At 44.9% G+C, this 12,442-nt stretch overlaps 1 protein-coding gene across 2 annotated transcripts in view; it reads right to left on the bottom strand.

Moving 5' to 3' along the window:
• The window catches only part of LOC115165023 (CCR4-NOT transcription complex subunit 6-like), a 20,096-nt gene extending 7,693 nt beyond the window's left edge, over positions 1-12,403 (bottom strand). Inside the window, exons 1-10 of one of the 2 annotated variants that reach the window (XM_029718037.1) lie at positions 12,245-12,403; positions 9,696-9,817; positions 8,602-8,788; positions 8,314-8,399; positions 8,008-8,097; positions 7,654-7,722; positions 5,074-5,231; positions 4,320-4,474; positions 4,071-4,222; positions 3,443-3,670 (exon numbers count right to left, since the gene is read on the bottom strand). In XM_029718037.1, the coding sequence (XP_029573897.1) occupies positions 3,443-3,670; positions 4,071-4,222; positions 4,320-4,474; positions 5,074-5,231; positions 7,654-7,722; positions 8,008-8,097; positions 8,314-8,399; positions 8,602-8,788; positions 9,696-9,817; positions 12,245-12,387 (1,390 nt within the window). In that variant the 5' untranslated portion in view covers positions 12,388-12,403. Of the gene's footprint in view, positions 1-3,442; positions 3,671-4,070; positions 4,223-4,319; positions 4,475-5,073; positions 5,232-7,653; positions 7,723-8,007; positions 8,098-8,313; positions 8,400-8,601; positions 8,789-9,695; positions 9,834-12,244 lie in introns of both variants that reach the window. The other variant, XM_029718038.1, reaches the window with a different exon arrangement.
• Positions 12,404-12,442: the final 39 nt, after the last annotated feature.

Raw genomic sequence — 12,442 nt, forward strand, 5'->3', positions numbered from 1 at the left:
GCATGGAAACAGTTAATACAGGGTGTAGAGGGGGGGGCATGGAAACAGTTAATACAGGGTGTAGAGGGGGGGGGCATGGAAACAGTTAATACAGGGTGTAGGGGGGGGCATGGAAACAGTTAATACAGGGTGTAGAGGGGGGGGCATGGAAACAGTTAATACAGGGTGTAGAGGGGGGGCATGGAAACAGTTAATACAGGGTTGGGGTAGATAGTTCTCTAAGTAAGTGGCTGAATTAATAAGGTGACAGGGCATCATAATGATGTTAGCTTTCTGCCGTGTTTGAGAAGTCAAAGCCCTTTTGGATGAGTTATCTGTACAGCTGCCACTGCAGCTCGAGTTCCTTCTGTTTTTTTCCCCTCCTCTCCGTTCTCAGCCCGTCTGCTCCGCCGCCACGTTCTCCGAGCAGAGCAGGCGGGCCCGTTGCCCTAGCGACTCCAGACTACACACAGACACAGTACTGTTGTGTAAACAATGCAAAAAACATATCGATCGTGTCATTCACAATAAAATCACACGAGGACAAGAGAGGAGGAAAAAGGTCCCAGTGATTCTGAGCCATGTCACTTCTCTAGAAATGAGAAGGAGAAACCCACACACTGCTCTTTAATAAGCTTTACGTATCGGCCTCAAGGCCTTTTTAAATTAGCACCCCTATGTAGACATAGCTTCACCCGCAGGACTCTAGAAATACAATTACAAGAATGAGAATCCCCAGCCAACTCCTTCTGTGAGGGGGGCTTTTCCCGTTTATTTATTCAATTTCTACGCTAAGGTTCTTACCAGAGTCAAATCAAAAAAATATATATTTGTCACATGAGCCAAATACAACAAGTGTAGAGTTCACCGTGAAATGTATTTCTTTTTGAGTACTTTCCCAACAATGCAGTTAAAAAGTATGAAAATTAGCAAATAGATAAAAATAAAGTAATATCACAATAATAACGAGGCTTTATACAAGGAGTACCGGTACCGAGTCAGTGTACTGAAGTACGAGGTAGTTGGGGTGATTGATTGAGGTAATATGTACATGTAGGTTTGGTTAGGTGATTGATTGACTATGTACATGTAGGCAGGGGTGAAAAGCAGAAAGTATGGGTAGCCTTTTGATTAAAGGTTCAACAGTCCTACAGCAGAAGGTTTCTAGGAGTCTTTTGGTCTAAGACTTGGTGCTCCGGAAACCGTGCGATAGCAGAGAGAACAGTCTATGACTTGGGTGGCTGGAGTCCTTGACCATTTAAGAGGGCCTTCCTCTGACACCGCCCTGTATAGAGTCCTGGGTGACAGGGAACTTGGCCCCAGTGATGTACTGGGCCGTACGCACTACCCTCTGTAGAACCTTATGGTCGGATGCCGAGCAGTTGTCATACCAAGCGATGATGCAGCCAGTCAAGATGCTCTCAATGGTGCAGCTGTAGAACTGATTGAGGAACTGAGGGTCCCATGCCAAATCTTTTCAGCCTCCTGAGGGGGAAGAGGTGTTGTCATGCCCTCTTCACGACTGTGTTGGTGTGTTTGGACCATGATAGATCCTTAGTGATGTGGACACCGAGGAACTTGAAGCTCTCGACCGTCTCCACTACAGCCCCTTCGATGTGAATGGGGGCGTGTTTGGCCCTCCACTTCCTGTAGTCCACGATCATCTCCTTTGTCTTGCTGACGTTGAGGGAGAGGTTGTTGTCCCGACAGTCTCTGACCTCCTCCCTGTAGTCTGTCTCATCATCGTCGGTGATCAGGCCTACCACCGTCGTGTCGTCAACAAACTTAATGATGGTGTTGGGCCACGCAGGGAGTTCAGAAGGGGGCTAAGAACGCATCCTTGAGGGGCCCCCTATTTAAGGGTCAGCGTGGCGGATGTGTTTTGCCTACACTCCCACCTGGGGGCGGCCAATTAGAGAGTCCAGTATCCAATTGCGATACAGAGAGAGGTGTTTCATCCCAGGGTCCTTAGCTTAGTGATGAGCTTGGAGGGCACTGTGGTGTTGAACGCAGATCTGTAGTTGATAAACAGCATTCTCATGTAGGTGTTCCTTTTGTCAAGGTGGGAAAGGGCAGTGTGGAGTGCAATAGAAATTCCATCATCTGTGGATTTGTTTTGGCGGTATGCAAATTGGAGTGGGTCCAGGGTGTCTGGGGTGATTGCGTTGATGTGAGCCATGACCAACCTTTCAAAGCATTTAATAGCTACAGATGTGTGTGCTATAGGGCGATAGTCATTTAGACAGTTTACCTTGGTGTTCTGGGGCACGGGACCTATGTTGGTCTGCTTGAAACATGTAGGTATTACAGACTGGGTCAGAGACAGGTTGAAAATGTCAGTGAAGACACTTGCCAGCTGGTCAGCGCATGGTCTGAGTATGCGTCCTGGTAATCCATCTGGCCCTGCGGCCTTGTTAATGTTGACCTGTTTAATGGTCTTACATCGACTACGGAGAGCGTGATCACACAGTCATCCGGAACAGCTGGTGCTTTCATGCATGGTTCAGTGTTGCTTGCCTCGAAGCGAGCATAAAAGGTAGTCTCTTTGTAATCTGTGATAGTTTGCAAGCCTTGCCACAGCTGACTAGCGTCAGAGCCGGCGTAGTAGGATTCGATCTTAGTCCTGTATTGACACTTTGCCTGTTTGATGGTTCGTCGGAGGGCACAGTGGGATTTCATATAAGCGTCCGGATTTGTGTCCCGCTCCTTAAAAGCGGCAGCTCTAGCCTTTAGCACATTGCGGATGTTGCCTGTAATCCATGGCTTTTTGGTTGGGATATGTACGTACGGTCACAATGGGGACTACGTCGTGGATGCACTTATTAATGAAGCCGGTGACAGATGTGGTGAACTCCTCAATGTCATCGGATGTATCCCGGTACATATTCCAGTCTGTGCTAGCGAAACAGTCCTGTAGCTTAGCATACGCTTCATCGGACCACTTCTGTATTAGAAAGCGCATCACTGGTACTTCCTGTTCCGAGTTTTTGCTTGTAAGTAAGAATTAAGAGGATGGAGTTATGGTCAGATTTGCCAAAATAGAGGGCTAGAGGGCGAACTTCGTATGTGTCTCTGTGTGTGGAGTAAAGGTGATCGAGAGTTGTGTCTCTCCTCTAGCTGTACAGGTGACATGCTGGTAGAAATGAGGTCAAACATGATTTCAGTTTCCCTGCATTAAACTCCCCGGCCACTAGGAGTGGCGCATCTGGGTGAGCATTTTCTTGTTTGTCAGGTAGGGACATGAGGTCAGCACGGAGCACGATGGGGATAGGGGCTGGGTGTGAGTTAGGGTTAGGTTCTTACCAGAGTCAGGCAAGGAGTTGAGGTCAGCACAGAGCACGATGGGGATAGGGGCTGGGTGTGAGTTAGGGTTAGGTTCTTACCAGAGTCAGGCAAGGAGTTGAGGTCAGCACAGAGCACGATAGGGATGGAGGCTGGGTGTGAGTTAGGGTTAGGTTCTTACCAGAGTCGGGCAGGGAATTGAGGTCAGCACAGAGCACGATGGGGATAGGGGCTGGGTCGGAGGTCGGGGAGCCTGTTCCCACGGAGCTCAGGTGCCTTTCAGTGATGCTCTTTAACTCAGACAGGAACATCATGGTCTGGATCAGCTTGACGTCACAGAACTCCGGGTCCCAGTGCATGTGGGCGTTGGCCACCAGGATCAGCTGTTTCTCCTGTAGCGGCTTCAAGCCTGAGGAACAGACACAGGGAGTTAGGCTGAGGCTACACAGACACGTATGAATGAAAACCTATGAAACATTTTCTATTTTTGTCCATCAAGTTGAACTCATCTGAACTTTTTTAGGACGAATTGCACAAAAAGCAGACATATAGTGTGTTTTTTTCCCCCCACGAACAATGGTGGGAGTTAACAACAAACTGTAGTCATTTTAGAACTTGTCAGTTTGAAGAGCAGGGACTGCCATCTACTGGTTCAATCTGGTACTGGGAAAATGACTCCAAACGTTACAGTATCTCCACAGGCAGAGAACGCTTCACAAATAATTATTGTTGACTGACCACCAGGTTTCTCACCACCAGAGAACTTGTCTGACTGACTGACTGACTGATTGATTAACAGTTTTCCTCACCACCAGAGAACATGTCCTTGTTGACCTCCAGCAGGACAGCGACCCCGATGTTGTCCTTGGTCATGACCCTGTTCAACATGACCTCTGAACCCTCAGAGTTCGCCATGGCAACCTGGTTGAACTCCACAGTGTGTTTCTGCACCAGAGTAAATCTGAAACATAACCAAACATGTGTTCAAGACGCGAGCTCAAATCGAGCACAGATAAAGAACCACTGATGTAAAAAAAGAAATTGATTGATTGATTCACTTCTCTGTTTTGAAGAACACGGCACACCCGTCCACGTGTTTCCTCTCCTGTTCCGAGACCAGTTTGGCACGAGATTTTGGGCAGAAGTACCCGTCATACCCACGTTCCTTCAGTGTCTCCAGAAAGAGAGCGTGGTACTGCTCCGTCTCCACCTCCTAAGGACAAACGACCAAGACGATTCAATTAAGTTTCTGGGAAAAAAGTTTGCATTTAAGATGTTATGGAATAATTCAACAAGCCAACGTTCCTCACAGAGAATGTGTGAACCATGGTTGGTTCTCATCTTGCATAGGCTACGTTGCACAGAAAATACATTTGTGATACTTTGCAAGTGCATTTAAACGGGAGCTTCTGTTTTCCGCAACAATATTCAACATCTCCAACTCACGGCCAACCTAACTACCTCTAGACGTGCCAGACCTTACAGTACCCTTAGACTGATGATGTCATACCCTACCCGTAGACTGATGATGTCATACCCTACCCGTAGACTGATGATGCCAGACCCTACCCTTAGACTGATGATGTTCTACCCTACCCGTAGACTGATGATGTCAAACCCTACCCGTAGACTGATGATGCCAGACCCTACCCGTAGACTGATGATGCCAGACCCTACCCGTAGACTGATGATGCCAGACCCTACCCGTAGACTGATGATGCCAGACCCTACCCGTAGACTGATGATGTCATACCGTACCCGTAGACTGGTGATGTCATACCCTACCCGTAGACTGATGATGTCAGACCCTACCTGTAGACTGATGATGTCAGCGTCACAGTGTGTAATCTCCTCCATGATGCCCTTCTTCCTGTACTCCCAGTTGAGGGCCCAGGAGGGACAGTAGCCGTACAGCTGACGCGTTGCATACTTATCACACAGCACGTTGTAACACATCACTGTGAACATGGCTAGGAGAGGAAGGGAGGAGCAGGGAGGTGGGGGGGGGATTTTTAAAACACCATCAACAACTCAATGGCATGCATCATGAGGCATGTAGTACTGCCACAGGAGTGATCAGTATCAGTACTAGTACTGTCTTTCTGTCTTTATCTGTTGTGGTCTAGTACTGTCTTTATCTGTTGTGGTCTAGTACTGTCTTTATCTGTTGTGGACTAGTACTGCCTTTATCTGTTGTGTTCTAGTACTGTCTTTATCTGTTGTGTTCTAGTACTGTCTTTATCTGTTGTGGTCTAGTACTGTCTTTATCTGTTGTGGACTAGTACTGCCTTTATCTGTTGTGGTCTAGTACTGCCTTTATCTGTTGTGGTCTAGTACGGTCTCTCTGTCTTTATCTGTTGTGGTCTAGTACGGTCTCTCTGTCTTTATCTGTTGTGGACTAGTACTGTCTATCTGTTGTGGACTAGTACGGTCTTTATCTGTTGTGGACTAGTACTGTCTTTATCTGTTGTGGACTAGTACTGCCTTTTTGTCTATGTCTGTTGTGGTGACTGTTTTCCCAGTAGACTACTTGCTGTGTGAACTGCTGACTGCTATTAACTTGCAGATGATTGTTGACACATCAACCAGGATCAAGGGGCAGGGCAATGTGTATTGGAGGGGGAGTGGTTTCTCCGCTCCTAGGCAATTAGTACTGGGAGGTGTGCGCTTTCACCTTTGCAAGGCAATTAGCAATTAGTACTAGTACTTCAGTCTCCCCTGGTTTGTCAGTGGCGGCCGTGTCGCAAAACAAAGATGGTTCTGCCGAGTTGTTCGAGGAAAGACAGAGAAAGGCTCCACACCATTCTCTCACTTGAGTATCTTACCTAGTGATTTTCACGACGATCAAATGTTGCTCTTTTGTAGCTTTGTCAACTATGTGTGTGTGTTTTCTATACTTGTTTGCTACTCTCCCTGCAGGCTTTACAGATGCTCCCCAACCCCTTGGCTACAACCCTTCTAAATTTAGTGTATCCTGCGCTCACCACCCATGTGGAATTCTGAGTCTCTGGCAGTGTTTGGAACTGCTGATCTGAGGTCAAGAACGCTGAGTTCATCTCAGCCTAAGCTGCTCTTTAGTCCCTTGTCTTTTTGTCCCTGATGAAGACATGGATCATGCCAGAGAACACTGCTAATCCAGCTGCTCTCTTCATCAGACTATGTTTTCTCTCATAGTCTGAGGATGGAGAGGATCTGTGTCTGCACCACGTACTCTCACTACTGGTGTCCCCCAGGGCTCGGTTCTAGGCCCTCTCCTCTTCTCTCTATATACCAATTCACTCAGCTCCATCATATCCTCACATGGTCTCTCCTATCATTGCTATGCGGATGACACTCAACTACTTTTCTCCATCCACCTTCTGACACCCAGGTGGCGACACACATCTCTTTGTGCCTGGCAGATATCTCAGCTTGGATGTCGGCCCACCACCTCAAACTCAACAAGAAGGTGGTGCTCTTCCTCCCGAGGAAGGCCCGCCCGCTTCAAGACCTCTCCATCATGATTGACAACTCCACGGTGTCCCCCTCCCAGAGTGCAACAAACCTTGGCGTGACCCTGGACAACCACCTACTACTGCAACTACCACTACTGCTGCTACTACTACTAACTACTACTACTGATACTGCTGCTACTACTACTGCTACAACAACAATAGCACTACTAGTTCTAATAACAATAGTACATCAATCATTGCTATTCAGTGACAATAATAACTATTGTAGCTACTATTGGGGCCAGGGTGTAGTAATGTCGTAGCTACCATTGGGACCAGTAATGTTGCAGCTACCATTGGGACCAGTAATGTCACAGCTACCATTGGGACCAGTAATGTCGCAGCTACCATTGGGACCAGTAATGTCGCAGCTACCATTGGGACCAGTAATGTCGTAGCTACCATTGGGACCAGTAATGTTGCAGCTACCATTGGGACCAGTAATGTTGCAGCTACCATTGGGACCAGTAATGTCGCAGCTACCATTGGGACCAGTAATGTCGCAGCTACCATTGGGACCAGTAATGTCGTAGCTACCATTGGGACCAGTAATGTCGCAGCTACCATTGGGACCAGTAATGTCGCAGCTACCATTGGGACCAGTAATGTCGCAGCTACCATTGGGACCAGTAATGTCGCAGCTACCATTGGGACCAGTAATGTCGCAGCTACCATTGGGACCAGTAATGTCGCAGCTACCATTGGGACCAGTAATGTCGCAGCTACCATTGGGACCAGTAATGTCGCAGCTACCATTGGGACCAGTAATGTCGTAGCTACCATTGGGACCAGTAATGTCGCAGCTACCATTGGGACCAGTAATGTCGTAGCTACCATTGGGACCAGTAATGTCGTAGCTACCATTGGGACCAGTGGGTAAGGAGTTATCCTGAAGTACCTGTGGGGATCATTGGGTCTCGCTCCTTCAAGGTGATCCAAGGTCTCTGGGGGAGTTGTTCTGGGTGCACTAAATAAAGAAAGGACACAATTAAACAATGAACTACATGATTAATTAGAAGGAGAATTTGGCCTTTAATGCTCTCTGGTTCAGGAGAAGACAATAAGACAATTCAGGTGTGGTGCTCCTGTTAGGTTTACACCTAATGGTTGCTTAAATTTGCATGAGCAGTGTCGATGGTTTTCCTGTAACATGAATCGGTGGAACCATTTATCATCTTGATTGCCGTGCATGTAGTTCAACAACCATCTATCTACCTGCTGGATTGCGGCATGTAGTCGTTCAGTACTTTACCTGCTAGATTGTCGAGCATGTAGTTCAAGAGTTTTCTGGTTCCATCTGATTCCTGGTACAGGTTGAGGATGTCTTGGGACAAAGGGTTACCTGCACAGAGATACAATATCATAAGCATTAATAATAGTTTATCTATCTAATACTGTGGTTACCTGCACAACAGATAATAGACTAGGATTACCTGCAGAGGCACTTTATCCAAATCATAAGCACTTTTTTTTTAATAAGCTTTTGTTACTCGCCATTAAAATCTATAATGTTGATAATCAATATGAACTGTGATTAACCTTTAAAACAAATACATACCTTTTAACCCCAGGGTTTGTAACTGGAAAAGCCGGCCGAGTTCGTAAGGTAAAACTCGTAAAAGATTGTTGTTTAAAAGCAATTCCCTGGAGAATAAGTGATAGGAGAAACAGTTGAAAAATTTAAAATTAAAATAAATCTGAGGATAGAATTGACTGAATAGAGAACGGGACTAAAATCAGCCATCCCTGCCTCGCATCATCATGGTGATCCCAGTGGGAACTGAACCCACAACTTTAGCATTACCAGCACCACTTCAGGACCTTACCACCACATGGGAGCTTTTACCTGAGACACACCATGTTTCCGAGTTCGGCGGGCAGGCTCCGGAGCTTATTGGAGGACAGGTTCAAGTAGATGAGGTGTGTCAGATTGCCGATGTCGGGCGGGATGCGACTCAGATTGTTGTCGTTGATATGTAGAGCCGTCAGGTGGGTGAGGGTCCACAGAGAGCTGCTCAGAGTCCTGACCCGACCTGAAGAGGAGATTAATGAGATACTAGAGCTAAATGCTACAGCTAAGGCTTCCAATACTGCATTATCAGAGGACAGATCATTTGTTTACATTAGCTTTTTCAAACTGTCTGTCTTTTTCTCATTGACAGACTGAAAAATGTACTGACTGATTGACTGACATAAGGCGCAGCCAAACTGATCAGTGGAGAACGAACACCAAATGAGAATGGATGAATTATGGTCTGTGGACCCTACGCGTGTCCTCTTTTGTAATTGGCTAACTTTTAAAATACACCTATCAAAAGCTCAACTCATTTGAACATTTTGTCTGTGAAAACGGATGGACATTTTCTGGATAGGGACGTGTAATCTCCGCTGACCATCAAGGTACAACTCCCATTGAGAAAGCACTGGAAATCCCGGATACGGATAAAATCAATGTGCCAGATTGGACGCGCCCTCACTGACTGACCAGGGAAGTTAACTGAACATACAGTACCAGAAGCTGGTTGAGATAATACCAAGAGTGTGCAAAACTGTCATCAAAGCAAAGGGTGGCTACGTTGAAGAATCTTAAATATCAAATATATTTTGATTTGTTTAACACTTACTTTTGGTTACAACATGATTTCATATGTGTTATTTCATAGTTTTGATGTCTTCACTATTATTCTACAATGTAGAAAATAGTTTTAAAAAATAAAGAAAAACTCTGGAAAGAGTAGGTGTGTCCAAACTTTTGACTGGTTCTGTATATCTCCAGCTGACTGACTGGTTGACTGACTGACCAGGGAAGGTAACTAACCTGATATCTCCAGGTAACTGGTTGACTGACTGACTGACTGACCAGGGAAGGTAACTGACCTGATATCTCCAGGTAACTGGTTGACTGACTGACTGACTGACTGACCAGGGAAGGTAACTGACCTGATATCTCCAGCTCGGCCCAGTGTGACTTCTTCCCGTTGGCTACCTCCTCGGCTGACATGATGGTGTATAGTCGACGAGGATCCGGGGAATCATATTTTTCCTTTGGCATACCTGTTAATCTGAGGAACACAGACACTAACAAACCAGGTTAAAAGGCCTGGTAACACTAACAAACCAGGTTAAAAGGCCTGGTAACACTAACAAACCAGGTTCAAAGGCCTGGTAACACTAACAAACCAGGTTAAAAGGCCTGGTAACACTAACAAACCAGGTTAAAAGGCCTGGTAACACTAACAAACCAGGTTAAAAGGCCTGGTAACACTAACAAACCAGGTTAAAAGGCCTGGTAACACTAACAAACCAGGTTAAATGGCCTGGTAACACTAACAAACCAGGTTAAATGGCCTGGTAACACTAACAAACCAGGTTAAAAGGCCTGGTAACACTAACAAACCAGGTTAAATGGCCTGGTAACACTAACAAACCAGGTTAAAAGGCCTGGTAACACTAACAAACCAGGTTAAATGCCTAGTAGACACACACCAAAGATTGAATTACACATGGTCTCCCGAGGTACCTGCTTTCTCTAGGGGATTGAATTCTCATGCAATGATAAAGGCACCTTAGTTCCATCAAGGTAGATTATGGAAAGACAACTGAAAGAAAGTATGTGCTCTGCTCATACTGGGATAAAATAGGTTTAGTTATGAGACTGACAGAATATCTGACTCATTTGGACACTAGAATGTCATTCAAAGTTGATTTTATAAACCTGATTCAATGCAGTGGGAGTTGTGGGAACAAATATTTAGAATGTTATGCCGACAAAAACAAAGTAGAATTGTACCATATGAAAAAAATGCTCTAAATACTGTAGTATTACTACATTGATATACTATAGTATTCACTCTAGTGTTGTTGTGGACATGACTGTAGTATACTATAGTAACGTTTATTATAGTATAAATACGGTAGTATTACTATTGATATACTCTAGTATTCACTGTAGTATTTGTGTGGACATGACTGTAGTATACTATAGTATTCACTGTAGTGATGTTGTGGACATGACTGTAGTATACTATAGTAATGTTTATTATAGTATAAATACTGTAGTATTACTATAGTAACGTTTATTATAGTATAAATGATGTAGTATTACTATTGATATACTATAGTATTCACTGTAGTGTTTTTGCAGACATGACTGTAGTATACTGTAGTAAAGTTTATTGTAGTATAAATACTGTAGTATTATTATAGTAAACTGTAGTATATACACTATACTAATTACTGTAGTGTTTTTGCGGACATGACTGTACTATACTGTAGTAAAGTTTACTATAGTATAAATACTGTAGTATTGCTATAGTAAAAACGGTAATAGATACTGTAATGCAACAGGCAGGTAGCAGGTCTCGAACCCTCGACCTTCTAGCCCGAAGTCCAGCGCGCGGCAGAGTCGATATCCGCACTTATAAACGCAGGGTCGTTATAATACCACTTACTGTTGTGTTTTTTTTACATAGATTTTTGGGGGCTTTCTCCTTAAGGAAATGTCCCATAACCTGTAGGTAGGTAGGACTGGCATCTGAACTGATAGTATAGAGATTCTGCTCTTTTCTATAACCTGCAGGGAACACAAGATATGGTCTATACTTGGCATGTAGGTTCCTCACTCATGGGTGGCTAGAAGAAGTTTGGATCGCGCTTAGTAGTTACATAAGCTGTTTTTCTGTTTAAACACAAGACGGTCACATGTCCTGTTGCGGTGACAGTGGCACCAGCACCACAGTATAAATAAAGCTTTAATAGGGCTTGTTCCTAGGCTGCTGAGTGGTTGCAGACCCCATGTTAAGAAATAAACACTGGGGTTGTCATCCGAGAATATATTTTCGAAGTATATTGACAACTGCCGACACGGTTTATTTATGTCTGATAACTAACTTACAACACTATTGTAAATGCTTTACCAACCAACCTAACTAGCTAGGTGCTGTACATTTCAATAAAGTTATCTAGCCATTTGCAATGGTAGCTACCGTTGATTGTAAACGTAGTGACAATTACTTGTTGTTGATTTAGTGGGTAAAGCTAAATGTCAAACGTAGCAACAGCTATGCAACTGCGTCGGGCCTGCTTTGTAAGAGAAGTTTAGTTTCCAGCTGTGAGCTGTCAAACCCCATTCATCATGAGACCTTATGAGACCTTATGAGACCTTATGAGACCTTATGAGACCTTATGAGACCTTATGAGACATCTGCAACCGCAGATCTGACAGATTGAACACACAGCTGAACGTGTTGTCCGGTTAGTGTCTAAAGTAAATACAAGGCTTATGCATGGGTCTTGAGTAATTTGACAAGCGGATCGAGAGAGAGAGCACCCTCTCCTGAGCTAGCTAACAAAGCTAGCTGGGATTTACACTAAAAGAAACTCTGTGCTTGGACCTTGGAAAGAGGTGACACAAAATGTACGGGAGAAATACGGAGAGACATTCGGCCAAATAAATGGATCTGTAACCATGACAATATAAATGGTATTACCTGCATTCGGAGGGTGGTAGAGAAGATGTGATGGTGATACTGTTAAAGACATACAGACGGAGATCCTGAAGGTCCCGAACTCCAAAGAGGGAGAAAGAAGAACAACAAACATGGCTTCCGTTCGTGCCGTTTACCGGAATCATAACGACCCGGTGTTACCCGGGATCCTTGGTGGACAGTCCCTTCCCTAAACCCTAA

This window comes from Salmo trutta, chromosome 27, assembly GCF_901001165.1.
Source record: "Salmo trutta chromosome 27, fSalTru1.1, whole genome shotgun sequence".
Lineage (NCBI taxonomy): Eukaryota > Metazoa > Chordata > Actinopteri > Salmoniformes > Salmonidae > Salmo > Salmo trutta.